The sequence below is a fragment of the Ictalurus furcatus genome, chromosome 27 (assembly GCF_023375685.1).
Source record: "Ictalurus furcatus strain D&B chromosome 27, Billie_1.0, whole genome shotgun sequence".
Taxonomy (NCBI): Eukaryota; Metazoa; Chordata; class Actinopteri; order Siluriformes; family Ictaluridae; genus Ictalurus; species Ictalurus furcatus.
Window position 1 is genome coordinate 12373388 of NC_071281.1, and position 14649 is coordinate 12388036.

Genomic DNA, 14649 nt, shown 5'->3' on the forward strand with positions numbered 1-14649 from the left:
AATAATCTGAGACCCCTGCCTCTGCTTCACTTTGAGAAGCACTGTTGTAGGTAAATGATCTGATCTCATTGTATTTGCACCCTAAATCTCAAAGTACTGTTGGCTTTCTCAGATTCTTCTCTATTCATGGCTGTCTTTGTGGGGTTTTTTTATGCAGTGACCATATCATTAACATTGTTAAACACTGCAGACTTATTTACACATGGGTGTACACCCATTCTCTCTCTCCCTCTCGCTCTCTCTCTCTCACACACACACACACACCCACACCTGTTTGAACAGCCAAATTCATGCCACAGTGGTTATGTTATTATAGCCAATGTAAATGGTTTCTTCTTTGCACTTATCATCCAACACGTCCCCTGTATGTAAATCGGCCCAGGTTGTGTTATTGCCGTGGTCTTTGTTGTAAAGAGGAACCCCGCACTCTCTTTGCATGCTGTTGCTTCACATTTGGGTTTCAAATTCAGATTTCCATAGAAGCCAACAAGCCGATTTGACTCTCTGATAACACAGCCCTTTGTTTTACATACGATGGGCAATAAGGTGGGAAGCATTATCTCAGGGTAAGGTGTGTCACTGGGGTAAAAACTAAATATATTTAACTACTGTACATGTACACTGTACATGCAGTAGTATGTAAGGTTCCTCTGTTATGATGTCACATCATGTAAGTTTATTATTATCCATCAATCATGTATAATATGTTTATTGTACACTGACATTAAACTGTAATTTCCCCATTATTACCGAAATGTAATCACTTTGGACCCTGGCTTATGCATCCTTTTTTTTTTTTCTTTTCTTTTCTTCCCCTTGTCCACCTGACACAGAGCTGACAGTGTTTTCCTGACTGACAAAATGATCAAGTTTAGAAGCCAGAGATCCTCATGTAGGCTATAGGGATGCATCAAGGTGCAAAAAAAGAATCGATTAAAACTTGGCACTGAATCAAAATAGAAGCAAATCTTGAGGTTATTTAATGGTGTGAATCTCTAGATACCTCATGATTCAGTTTGGTTTTGTTTCAGTGACTAGATGTGATTATAAAGCTTAAAAAAAATTCATTGTTTATGCATCTTGATGCAGCTCATTAAAAAAAAAAAAAAGTCTAGCATATATAAAGGAAAGTGTAACTTTATTGATTTGATTTTTAATTTCTTTTATTTTAAAGAGTAATGCTGGGTTTAACACTAGGCCTTTTCGTCAGTGCTGTATGTTGTTTATGACCGTTTTGATCAGAAAAGTTGACCTTTTACAAGAAAAATGTGTGTAACGTTTAAAATCCCAGTAATGTGCCGCGATGTTTCGTGCATCACGACAGAATCGTGGTGCATCCAGAAATGTATGATATGTACGGGTAACGAGTGTGTAGCTGAATGTCTGAGTGTCTTTTCGTCTTCATCTTCCACAGCAACAGGCCCATGCCGTCTATCCCGCTCTGATGGTCAGTGTTTAAGAGCGCTTTGTGCAGATGAGTGTGTGCATGTACTGCAGGAGGCTTGATCCATTTGAGATGCTGCTCTAACAGTTGCTTTGTGTGTTTTATGAAGTGTGTGTGGTATGAGTTTGAGGAAGTACTAGCTTAACTCACAACTGACGTTCATGTAATGACTGAAATGTCTTGTGTTCTTCCCACTGCTGTGTGTGTGTTTGTGTGTGTGTGAGATCTTTATTAGCCTTAATACTGTTACACAGCATTGTTTGATGATTATTTCTTTATTTTGCTATGTGTCTCTCCAGAGGGAGGTGATGCATCTGTAATGAGGCAGTTTTATGATTCTTATAGTGCAGAACTCATTAACAACTCCCACTGCACGATAGTTGTCCTTTTCTCTCGCTCTCTCTCACACGCACACTTTCTCTTTGTCTTCTCCCTTCTTTTTCTCTCCCCATCATTACCTCTCTCCTTCTCACTCGTAAACAGGGACTATTTCGTTCCGGCCACATTATTGATGACTGAATTAACAAGAACACAATGTAGCAGCTAATTACCCGTTGTTAAATAGGCGTGGCGAGGAGTTTAGACCTCTTTCTTCACTTCACACCCCCCCCCACCCCCCCATTTGCACCTGGTTTCCAGCACAGTTTGATTTTCTTGTTCTAGCACACCTGATTCAATTCCTCAATTAATTATGGGTTTGAGTTGTTTCTGGGATGAGTTACAGACTTTATGTGGGTTTTTTTTTTTTTTTTTTTTTTAAATATTTCTCAATCAGTGCTCAGATCTGATTGTATAAATCACACTTTATTTATTTATTTATTTATTTATTTATTTATTTATTGCTGTGTGTATGGATTGACATGATTTACACCTTTAACATACTTTATCGACCATCCAGCTGATGTATTGCTAACAGTGTATGCTGGAATACAGCGCTTCTGGACATGTACCTGCGAATCCATTTTCCACTGACAAGGTGCTTAAACTCTAACTCAGAACTGAGTTAGGGGCTTGGGGATCGTGTTCTTTTGTTACCATGACCCAGGAGTTATTATTTTCACCGCCATATGAAAAAGACATGAACAGTGCAGGGGATTTTTATCGATTATTAATTTACGTTACAAGCGTTAATCAGCGCTAAGGTTAATTCTAACTAAAAGGAGTAATAATAGAAATGTGACAAGCATCCTATGTGTAAGAATCGAAGCTTGTTGAAGTCCTGAATATTGCATTCTCATATTCTGATTGCAAAACTGTTCAGCTAGTTCTTTTTAAAAGGTTCCCTGAAGCTTCACCTTGTGAGTGGAAAAGGAGGTTTGATCTAAAGACTAATACACGTGTCAGGGTGTGTGTGTGTGTGTGTGTGTGTGTGTGTGTGTGTGTGTACATGTGTGCTTCCTCCTGTAGCATTTAGTGTCTCTGTACCTTTTTCCCAGCAACCCACTTGGACTTTTCTGTGTGTGTTTGCGTGTTTGTATGTGTGCGCTTTTCCCACAGCAGCAGCAGCTCCAGGCTCAGCACCTCTCTCATGCGGCACATGGTCCTCCTGTCCAGCTGCCCCCTCACCCCTCAGGCCTGCAGCCCCCTGGCCTTCCCCCAGTCACAGGCTCTGGATCTGGCCTGCTCACGCTCGGAGCTCTGGGAAATCAGGCGCACTTACCGGTCAAAGACGAGAAGAATCATCACGATCTGGAGCACAGAGGTACGCATACATGCATAGGTTATTGAAGATTAAAAGTAGAAATTCTGTAAAGGTTGAATCTGTACTGACTTTTTTTTTTTTTTGTCCTCTTTTTGCCTCCGGCAATCGCATCCTCCCTTTTCTCCTGATGTTCCTCCTCCTCTTCCTCCGTGGGCGCGGTTGCAGACCGGGAGTCGAGCACGGTGAGTGTGACGAGGGCATCAGCTTGACATTGACTCTGAGCCGCGCTGTTTGCTGATGGCGGCTCTTTGCGTGGCATTAGAGAGCCGAGCCGCATTACCGCGCGCTAAGCCCTTTTAAATAAAGTAATGAAAAGGAAATGGAGTCGAGGTTTAATCCTGCGCCGCCTTTAATCCAGGTGAAAAATGAGCGACGGCACAGGCCAGGGATTAACAGCTCTGTAATTTCATCACAATTAAAAAAGACTTTGACTCTGTGTCTTAAAGGATTTGTCCTTTGCACTCCCCTCCCTTGTTATAGTTTGTCTCTGCCTCGGTGTCTCTCGACTCTCAGGACGTTCCTGCCTTCATTCAGGCTTCATTTATTTTCTGTGTCATCAGACGGGGAAGGTTTGCAGCCCCTGAGGCAGCTTCATCTTTCTCTTTATTGTCCGATCCCTCCGTTCTGTTCTGTATCAAATGCCCACTTGTATTCTCTTTGTCCAGTAAGCTGGCTATGAGCGATGGTCTGTGTGTGTAATTGGCAAGCAGCTTGAATGGGTGCAGTCATGTCTGCAGAAATCAGAGCCTGTTGCTGATTAGCGCTTAGCGCCGCGGTGGCCATTCCGCTCCGCGCCTGCATGGCCTTCCTGTTGTCACGGGTCATCTGATAGGCCGTCCGAGCTTCGCTTATTGAGTGATGTTAAGCCGGCCTTAAAAGGGCAGCCAATTAAACCTGCTGTGGGGCACCACACACACACACACACACACACACGTACAGACACACACACACACTCCTCTCTGTCGTGTCATGTTGTCAGTGCTGTCTAGATTTATTTATTATTTTTGGATTAAGATGAGATTGAGACAAGGAGTGTAGGCTTGCACTGACAAAGGCTACATTGAGGTGCGGTGCAGCATGGCCGCCTGCGCTACAGGATTCGCCTGGCACCATCGCTTGGCATCTCTTTGTTTCATCTCCAGGCTGGAAGAGAATTCTTTCTGTCTGGAGGACACTTCCCATAGCCTGACCACATCCTCTGTTTCATCTCTCTCTCTCTCTCTCTCTCTCTCTCTCTCTCTCCCTCTCTCTCTCTCTCATTTTCTCTCTCTCTCTCACTCACTCACTCTTTCTGGATGAATAGGGCCTAGTGAGAGCCTGGGCTTGGCTTGTGTGCCCTGGCAGCGCCTCGCTCTGGTTTGGGGAGGATGCCATCCTGCTCAGGCATGCCCATAGCCAGTGGCACTCGGTGCCCAGTCAATATGGCTGCCAGTTCTCTTTTGCTTGTTTTTTTTTTTTTTTCCCCCACTTTTCTCTTCCTACCCATCTTATAGTTTTGATTCTTTACTAAGCCTTTCTGTTGTGCCGTCTCGCTCGCACGCTCTCTCTCTCTCTCTCTCTCTCTCTTTTGCACATAGACTCTCGAACACACACACAGCCAGTCTCTAAGTACCTCATTCAGTTTCCTCCTCCCTGTACACCCACTTTGTCTTCCTCCCTCCTTTCCTGTCTTTTTTTTTTTTTTTTTTGTGGTGGAAACCCACCAAGAGCAATAAAGCGAGTGAGTGGTCTTGGCAGAAGGCCAAGCAGCCTGGGAAGGATGAACACACACACTCTCACTCACTCACTCACTCACTCGCTCTCCTGCTGTGTGTCTGTTCAGCCCTGCTAAATGTAGAGAGAGGTTAACTGTTGGCTTGTGTTTGGCTTGGGGACACAGGAGGAGAGGAAAACAAGCTGTCCTCTGGCTGGTTAACTCTCAGGGAGGGAGGCTGTTGATTCTGGTCAGCTTGTTTACGTTTCGCTCCGTTGCCCCTCCTCCCTTCCTCCCTTCCCTCCATCTATTCCTCCCATCATGCCGCCGTATCCGTGCTGTCAGGATCACTTCCCTCCTGCTCTGCTGTACACTTGGCGTGTTGTGACTGGGCGAGGCTGCGTGCCTGTAGGGTTGGCGCAAAGCATTTGAAGCGTAGTGCCCCTCGACCCACTCCTGTCTTCAGCCCCGAGTTTGTTCAGCTGTCCTGCCTGCTTTGCTTCAGCGAGTCTGGACGCCCCTGAGCGTCTCTCCAGCTGCCAGTCCAGCGCTGATGTAACACGGCATGGAGCTCAACCCTCTGCTCCAGCAGTGTTTACTTTCAGCAAGAGCTGGACTTACACGCGCGTCCCAGTGGCCGTACGTTGCCTCTGATACTGGTGTTGTGGTTATTTAGAGCTCTGTCCATCCATCCAGGTTTGTCCTGCTACATAGAGGTTCTGTATGAGGTCTTTATCGGATGTTCAACAGCCTCCGATGGACATAGTGTTGCTTATTTTTATTATTAGTATTGCATTGCTTAGTATTGCATTGTCATTACATGTTGTAACTATAATTTATGCACCATAGGGGTGGGCAATATGGCGAAAATATCATAATGAAACATGGTGCAAGAATAGATTTTATACCGTAGCACTTTCGAATCTCATTGGTCAGAATGTGTTGATTAATTTTCTATAACCGCAGCTCTGACAGTCGTTCCAGCTCTAATTCAGGTGGTTGCTTTATATGCAACAGCAGTAGCTATCTAAATGGTTAAAAAAACATGTGTTCCTTAATAAATTAAAAGTGGCAATAGTTGTCAAAATGCTGTGCTATAAAAGGACTAAAATGATAGTGTTGTTATAAGGACAAAACTAAAGTGTTGTTATAAGAAAATAATGAATATCACAATATTATCATATCTCCATGTTGCCCAGTTTTAGTACATATGTTTTTTCAAACCAAAAAAAGTGTAGCTTCTTTTGACCAATAAAGGAAACTACACTGTGATTACTGTAATTGCATGCTTATGTAAGTAATTATCATGTTACCACCAAACATTTTGACCAATTTCTGTGCCCTTGTCTCTGCAGAATAACTCTGTGTCGCCGTCGGACAGCCTGCGGGCCAGCGAGAAACACAGAGCCTCATCTGACTACAGCTTGGATTCAAAGAAACGCAAAATGGAAGAGAAGGACAACTTAAGATATGTAAGTGTGCTGGACTTTGGACTTTGTGGTTCCTCAGGCTCTAAAACAAAAACCCATTTAAAAAAAAAAAAAGAGGATGTGGACCACCAGCATCCAGCTTTTAGGACTTCCACCTAAATCCCTCACTATTAGGGCTGTGCCATATCTTACATTCCATGATATACCAGTACTGCAGATCAGAACTTGTCATCCCGTGACGATATATTGACGATATAGTTGATGTGTTTACGCTCCGCAACGTGGGCATCTCGCACGTAGAGCGAGAACAAGCATCGTGGAAGGTGGAGTTCCGACCCTAGACGAGAAGAATAATTAATCCCCAAAACAGGAGCTTCCTCCGTAATATGAAAGTGGCTTGGATACAGAAGATCAGATGTGAATCAAACGTCTGCGGTTTGTAACGTGTCAAAAACCCACAGATTTGTTCCTCCACCTCAAGCAAAAACACCAACTGCTGTATGCTGATGTGACTTGTGGCCAAAGAGCTAGATAGATAGTGTTGAATGTTACTATTTACACATCATCGTTTATTTCTTTACCGCGAAAGAAAAATACCATGAAATATCGCGATACCGTTTTTAAGTCTATATCGCCCATCCCTATTCACTATACCTTTTACTCAAATATTTGTTTTTGCTTGCTTGTATACTTCCTACATTCTTTGTTGGAAAAAAACAAACAAACCTGTTTTCTGCAATAGGACAGTGATGGTGACAAAAGCGATGACCTGGTGGTTGATGTGTCCAATGAGGTAGCTTATGTAAATTACTTGCACTGATCTAATAAAAGCTGCTGAGTTTTCTTTCTTGAAATATCCAAATTTTAAATTGTTAAGCTCTGAATTTGTTCTTTCTCTCTGCAGGACCCACCCACTCCGAGGGGCAGCCCCTCTCACTCTCCACCAGAGAACGGCCTGGACAAGGCCCGCGTGCTGAAGAAAGATGCCCCAAACAGTCCAGCCTCTGTGGCTTCATCTGGGAGCACGCCATCTTCCAAAGCCAAGGATCACCCTCACGTAAGATCTGAGCATTGATTCCCCCCTCCTCGCCCTCCTCTACCTATCTATTATTGCAGTGACATCATGGAGATAAGTCCCCCTGTTTCTCTGCCTATAAACCAGTGGAGAAAAAGAGATTAAAAGAGAGTGCAAAGATAAAGCAGCTTTTCCTCCTTCTCTTCCTGTTTGGATGGTGCAGGAGCTTCGATTTAATCCAGATTAAAATAAGATGTCAGGATTTGATTGGATTAGCAAGAGAGAGCTCTCTGATCGTCTCTGGATTTGTGCTTTTGCGGTTTTTAGCTTGGCTGCTTTGTAATTCTCGGTTCCTGATTTGTTTAGAATGATAAATCTTCGACGCCAGGCCTGAAGTCCAACACTCCCACCCCACGCAATGATGCACCCACCCCAGGAACCAGCAGTACCCCAGGACTCCGGCCCATCCCAGGGCCCAAACCCCTTGGCATGGAAGTCTTGGGTAAGAAAATCTATGTATTGTTAGATATGTGGATGGATAGGGAGTCTCACACACATTGCCAATACAGTGCCTGTGATGTGCTGCTCTATGCTTCACTAAAACTTTGTTATGCAAATTTGCCTTATTATACACTGGCAAATCAAATGACGGTATTAAAACATGTGTGCAGGTCCTGCACTGCGGACTCCTCTGTCCTACGCTGCTCCATTTGCAATGATGGGTCATCACCCAGAGATGAACGGCTCTCTCTCCAGTACAGGTGTCTACGGCCTCATCTCCCCTCAGATGAGCGCAGCGGCCACGGCGGCAGCTTACGGCCGGCCGCCCATGGTGCGACCCCTCCCCTCTCCTCTTCCCTCCCATCACCCCCTGTGTTTCCCGGTCACCTAATCTTCCTTTAAATATCACCTTTTGCATGTGTGCTGCTCGACTTGATCTTTTGAACTGGGTGTGACCGGCTTAAGGCAGAGACATGGTGGCTGCATGTTTTCACAAGCCTTTCTGTAGTGAAGAGAAAGCGGGTTAGAGCGGAGATATAAGCTGTGGTATGCTGTGCTGTGGAATTCAGTTGTGCGCATGTTTTTGTTTTCACAGCCTGGATTTGATCCACATCCTCACATGCGGGCTCCAGGTCTCCCAGCCAGCCTGTCGTCGATCTCTGGAGGAAAACCGTGAGTGCCTAGTCTGTTGATGTTTTGTTCCCCTATATGTAAATGGGTGTTTGCAGGTTGCTAAATTAGCACAACGTCTAGCACAACCTCTGCAATTCACCTTGAAATGTTCAGAGGTGGCGCCTAGTGGGGTGTAAAGCATCACTAGTATAAACGTGACCGCTTTATGTAGTGCAGAATAATAGTAAAAATAGTTTAAAAAAACAACCTGAATATAAAAGCCTGCATTAAACACTATAGTGCTTATTCTTATAGATTACTATCAGACATTGTCTTAAAACGTACCACTTAATTTGTTCGCTACATTAGCCTCACAGCTGCAGAGCAAAATTAAAGAAGCAAGTATTGGACACTTGGCTACTACGTTTGGGGTTACACAGAAAAAGAGTGCTGGTTTTGTTTTGTATTTTATTTTATTTATTAAACCTATTCCTGTAAGATTGAACGCAGACTTTCCTGATCATTTTATTTCTTTTCATCTGACTTGGTTTTTTTGCTCCAAACAGAGCGTACTCATTCCACGTCAGTGCAGATGGTCAGATGCAGCCCGTCCCTTTTCCTCCAGATGCGCTGATCGGCCCAGGGATCCCACGCCACGCACGCCAGATTAACACGCTGAGCCATGGCGAGGTGGTCTGTGCCGTTACCATTAGCAACCCCACACGCCACGTTTACACGGGTGGCAAGGGATGTGTCAAGATCTGGGACATCAGCCAGCCTGGCAGCAAGAGCCCTGTGTCCCAACTGGACTGCCTGGTAAAGACTCTGGGCTTTGGGTTAAGCTACATGTTGCTACATGAGATGATGATGATGATGATGATGATGATGTGCAGTATAGGAATCATGCATTTGACATTAGTCACAAGACTACGCACTAGTTAAAAGGCTGATGTTGCTTGTCCCACCTACACAGATTTTATCAAAATTATGCAAATCTGTGGGTGAAAGCTGGCCTAGCTAACATAGTCAACTGTAACGCTTTTATAACTCCTCATTTGTAAACCCTAACCATTGGTTTTTGCCTGTAGTGCTAAACAATCCTAGTACTTCTCATCTGTGCCATGGTGTTTATTGGCATAGCAGGCTGGGAGTTCTAAACAGAGGACTGTCAATCAAACATGCCCAGGAGAATATTAGCCAGAATTGGGCTGATTAGCAGATTTTATTTATTTATTTATTTATTTTTTAATTAATTCTATTCTTTATTCATCATCATCATCATCAGCGTTGCTGGGTGTTTGTCACCCTCGGGTTTGGGATCCTAAGCATTTTTTCAATAGTTTATACTCTTTGCTGAGACTTTAATGTAGGAACAAACCGCTTTATCGACAGCCGTCTGTTTTATATGCGTACATAAACTAATCTTTTAACTGTTAAATGTTGTAAAATTGATCCTGGGGAAAATCTTCCCTAAAATGAATATTGCAATATGGCTCATGAATTTAATTGACTTATTTTTCAGCGGATCAAGTTTTCTGGCATGTAAAAGTGTTTCTCCACAGCAGAGAGAACGGGGTTTGGGGGTGGAATGTGGAATGAAAGGACAGCGTGGATGTGATGAGCTGTTCAGTGGCTATCATAAAGTGATTTAATTTGTCTGAAAGCTCCCGGTTATCGATCTGGCCCTGCGAGTGATCCAGGCTTCTGTTGTTAATCTGAAAATGTGCTGCATCCTCTCTGAAATGCCAACTGGAAACCTTTTTAAAAGATACCGAACCCGCCCTCAGCCGCCCCCCACTTGCATGCACTCAGCTGCAAGCTCTTATCAGCCTTTTCTCCTTCTCCAATAACCTTCATAATCATCACACTGAAACGGAAAGGCTGGGGAAAGAAAGGCTGCTTGCTCGCTCGAAACCGTGGCATTTTGTTTTCGCGTCCTCCAAAGCGGCGATTATTACAGGGAGTCGTGAAGGAGACGCGTTACAAAAGACTGGGCGGAGAAAATTACATTAGATTACATGGTGTTCTCGGAATATTCAAGAAAGAAATTTCCTCAGAGTACTCGAACAATTGCTCCTTTATAAACTGGCACTTTTTGACTTGCATTGTTCTCTCTCTCTCTCTCTCTCTCTCTCTCTCACTCTCGCACTCACTCTCGCGCCGTCTTTAGAACAGAGATAATTACATTCGTTCGTGTAAGCTGCTCCCAGACGGCCGCACACTGATCGTGGGTGGCGAGGCCAGCACTCTGACCATTTGGGACTTGGCCTCTCAGACACCGCGCATCAAGGCTGAACTGACCTCATCAGCCCCGGCCTGCTACGCTCTGGCCATCAGCCCTGACGCCAAGGTCTGCTTCTCCTGCTGCAGTGACGGAAATATCGCCGTGTGGGACCTACACAACCAGACCCTTGTCAGGTGAGTACAGTAGTGTGTGTTTTTGTGAATTCAGGACCAGATCTGCTGTGTAGGAAAACTGGGGGGGGGGGACTAGAACAATCAGCAAGATAGTCCTGATAATGTGATTTCTGTATGTCTCTATAGTTCTGTTTCACTGGAAACCTTGTGTACTATACTGAATTTTACCAGCTCTGCTGTGTGTGTGTCAGCATTTTGTAAACAGAGTACTGGAGATGTATATACATGTGCAAGTGAGAAATAACTTTGTTTTGCTGTTGGTTCTGCAGGCAGTTCCAGGGTCACACAGATGGCGCGAGCTGTATAGACATCTCTCACGACGGCACCAAGCTGTGGACGGGTGGCCTGGACAACACCGTCCGCTCCTGGGACCTGAGAGAGGGACGACAGCTCCAGCAGCACGACTTCACCTCACAAGTAAGACGCACAAACGCCTAGTTCCACATGTAACCATGACATGACAGAAAAAAAGTCAGTTCTTTGATAATCATGGCTGATGGGTGTAAACCATGCGCTGTAGTTTCTACAACATGTAACTTGCAAAACCAGATCTTTAGCATTCACTAGAGAGCCATTGAATCTAGAGAGCATTCTTTCATTAAGTAGTAATTTGATTGACCAACCATAGACATTTCCGATCTTAAACAAGATTCTCATTTAGTCACTGCAATCAGTTCAAGATGATTCTGAAGCTTGTGGCCAGAAAGGTGTACCCTGAGAGTGATCGTATGCCCTGCCGTCCAGGCTGTGGCGTGTGTGAGAATAACCACTCGTGCCATTTCGTTCACAGATCTTCTCTCTGGGCTACTGTCCCACTGGTGAGTGGTTGGCTGTAGGGATGGAGAGCAGCAACGTGGAGGTTCTCCACCACACCAAACCAGACAAATACCAGCTACACCTGCATGAGAGCTGTGTGCTATCCCTCAAGTTCGCCTATTGCGGTAAGGCATCTGATTGTACCCTTGCGCAGCTTTTTTTTTTTTTTTTGGTTTTGCGTTGATTGTCTTTTTTTTCATGCACGAAGCTGCTCTGCTAGGCTATTCCCACACAAAACAGAAGCTGGTGCTTTGAATGGTAATGCCTCAATCACCTTGCTTCTGTCCTTGGCCATCTGAGTGTTTCCTTTCAGTGCAGCAAGAGTGTATGCGTTTGGCTTTTTTTTTTTTTTTTTCTCCCCCCCTCTCCGCACTAACTCTTGATGTTTCCGCTCTAAAGGTAAATGGTTTGTGAGCACAGGGAAGGACAATCTGCTGAATGCCTGGAGGACGCCGTACGGCGCGAGCATTTTCCAGGTACGTGACTCAATAACCGACTCGTTCTCATTCGCATCGCAGTGTGGCCCCGACGGGACCGAGATTGATGTGTTCTTTAGCAGAAGCCATGCAGGCTGGTATGGTAATTTCAAAGCTTTTAACTCTCTGACTGGGAAGAGTGTAGGTGGTGGTGATGATGATGCGAGAAGCGGGAGGTTGAAGAACCATTGTGAGAGTTTGACACATTCAGTTTTCAGTAAGGACAAGAACAGAAGCTTCTATATTTGAGAAACAAAAGAGATTCGTTCTTGTTGTTTACAGCGTTGTTGTTGTTGTTGTTGTTGTTGTTATTTATACAACAGCGCTGTTGATTTCTCAGATTTCATTGGGCAGAACGTGTCGCTTAACAGCAGCCATGACGGTCTTGAAAACAAATACCAGGTTTATATTAATGCTCTCGTTAATACGCTATTGTTTCTATAGTAACAGTGAATTCGCAAGGACTTGTATAGCGTATGGTTGCACCCAGATTCAAAATGTGTGTAGTGTCTCCAGTGTCAGCACTTTATAACCGCTAGAGGTCAAGCTGTAATTTTTTAAAATAAATTTTTATTTATTTATTTTAAATAAAGTTTTCAGACACGGGCTGTCTTACTAACTTCAAACAGGAAAAAAGAGACTTTCACGACGTTATGATATAAATGATAATGGGGACTAACTGGTCGTGCAGACGTTAAACAACATTAGATGCAACTATAAATGGATAAAAAGTACATGATCTTTAATGAATAGAAATTGTAATTGTTGGCGAATTGCTGTAGTGTGAGAGGAATAAAAGACATCGGGACATGGTGATATTGGAAAATAATCAATCGCGACACCCAGTCGTGGGTTATTTTCCTAGAACAGCATGCCCTAACGTGTTTTATTCCTTGCTTGCCCTGAAATAAGATCTGACGAAAGCAGCATGGGCTGATTAGTTGATCATGATTAAATTTTTCTAACTTTTTTTTTTTTTTTTTTTTTTTTTTTCTTTTTTTTTTTTAATTTCCGTTTCTTTTAACAGTCTAAGGAGTCCTCATCTGTCCTGAGCTGTGACATCTCTGCTGATGATAAATACATCGTGACAGGATCTGGTGACAAGAAGGCCACAGTGTATGAAGTCATTTACTAGATTTAGGAGTGATCCACGAAATCCAAGGACCCGTGACCAGAGCTTTTTTCGGGCTCGTTAACAGTGGAACCTGAGTGATCCCTTACCCTCCTCCAAAGACCTCAAAGATACGAAACCATGCTGGGGTTATATTTCAACTGGGAATTAATTAATTATTGTGATTTTTTTTTTTGATCCTTTTATTTTTTATTTTTGTGATACTGGACTCGTCTGCTACAGGACCTTTTTGGAGAGACCGCTCAACAAATCTGAGGACTGCTCACGGACGGCACTAAAGAAGTACATATTGTCTTGCCTTTTCCATTCGATCTGGTCACGAGATTCTCCGGGTGCGTGTGCCTATTCTTTCAGTCATTAGTCCTTTTTTATTTTCTGCTTTGTTTTAACGAAAAGCAGCTGATCTGTGATGCAACATGAAGCAGTGCTTCATTTTTAGCCTCCCTCTCCCTGGACGACTTGTGAAAAGTGTATATATGGAGTAATAAAAACATTTTATAAATATCTATGATTATATGTACATATATATATTTCCTTGTCCTGGTATACTTGTGATGGGTTTTCTTTGTCCTCATGTCCTCGATGCTTGATCAACTGTAGATTAGGACCTACTTTTTTTTTTTTTTTTTTTTTTTTTTTTTTTTTAAAAAAAAGGTGGATTTGTCTTTTTGTTTAAATTTTTGTAAGCTGACTCTCTGGGTTGCCAATTAACGGCCCACTTCAGGCTGGACATGGTGTTGAACAGCAAGGACCTTTTTAAAAGCTTGGCTGGTTTGGACATTAAAGATATGCTGCAGCGGCGGTGGATGATGCATTTTGGACATTGCGGTTGGTCGTTTCACGGACAATGCCAAATAGCGTTAGATTCTGCCAAGTCCTGGAGAGCACCCAAAGGAACGTGGGGAGATGTTTGTAAATTAAAACCAATATTAAACTTGGACAGTTAACTAACTGTACTGATTGTCTGTTCCTTTGGCCTCGTTTGATGTCTCATTGCAAACGGGTGGGCGGTGCTGGGGATGGGGCTGGGGACGGTCATTCCGTTTGAGGGACGTGTACTTTGCTGTTACTTTCACTCACTTACACAAACAGTTGAAAATTGGCTCATTTATTTTATTTTACACACGATGCAGAAACACTGTGGCTGCTCTCTGATCGAGCGGGTTTCTGTGTGAAGAGCGCAGGATCACGAGTGTTTTCACAACCTGCTCTTGACCGTGATGATGGGCTGAAGCATGCTGCTTTGTGTGGGAGTGTGTTTAAGCGAGAGAGGAACTTTTTGAAATGTGATCCAAGCCATTCAGATTGCTGTGTATTTGCACTACTGTATAGAAGCAGCGTTGGGTCCAAGTCCTCTTGTCTTTTTTGTTTGTTTTGTTCGTTTGTTTTTGTTGCTTTTTTGCGCAGTGC

At 43.7% G+C, this 14649-nt stretch overlaps 1 protein-coding gene across 17 annotated transcripts in view; it reads left to right on the top strand.

Moving 5' to 3' along the window:
- The window catches only part of tle3b (TLE family member 3, transcriptional corepressor b), a 32087-nt gene extending 18207 nt beyond the window's left edge, over positions 1–13880 (top strand). For 3 of the 17 annotated variants that reach the window (XM_053616753.1, XM_053616744.1, XM_053616748.1), the window contains 14 exons: positions 1415–1447; positions 2945–3146; positions 3312–3328; positions 6195–6311; positions 7012–7062; positions 7174–7326; positions 7651–7786; positions 7956–8116; positions 8381–8457; positions 8964–9213; positions 10568–10815; positions 11085–11232; positions 11606–11756; positions 12031–13101. In XM_053616753.1, coding sequence (XP_053472728.1) covers positions 1415–1447; positions 2945–3146; positions 3312–3328; positions 6195–6311; positions 7012–7062; positions 7174–7326; positions 7651–7786; positions 7956–8116; positions 8381–8457; positions 8964–9213; positions 10568–10815; positions 11085–11232; positions 11606–11756; positions 12031–12356 — 2070 coding nt within the window. In that variant the 3' untranslated portion in view covers positions 12357–13101. Of the gene's footprint in view, positions 1–1414; positions 1448–2941; positions 3147–3311; positions 3329–6194; positions 6312–7011; positions 7063–7173; positions 7327–7650; positions 7787–7955; positions 8117–8380; positions 8458–8963; positions 9214–10567; positions 10816–11084; positions 11233–11605; positions 11757–12030; positions 13102–13134 lie in introns of those variants that run through there. The other 14 variants (XM_053616752.1, XM_053616743.1, XM_053616745.1 and 11 more) reach the window with 8 other exon arrangements.
- Positions 13881–14649: the final 769 nt, after the last annotated feature.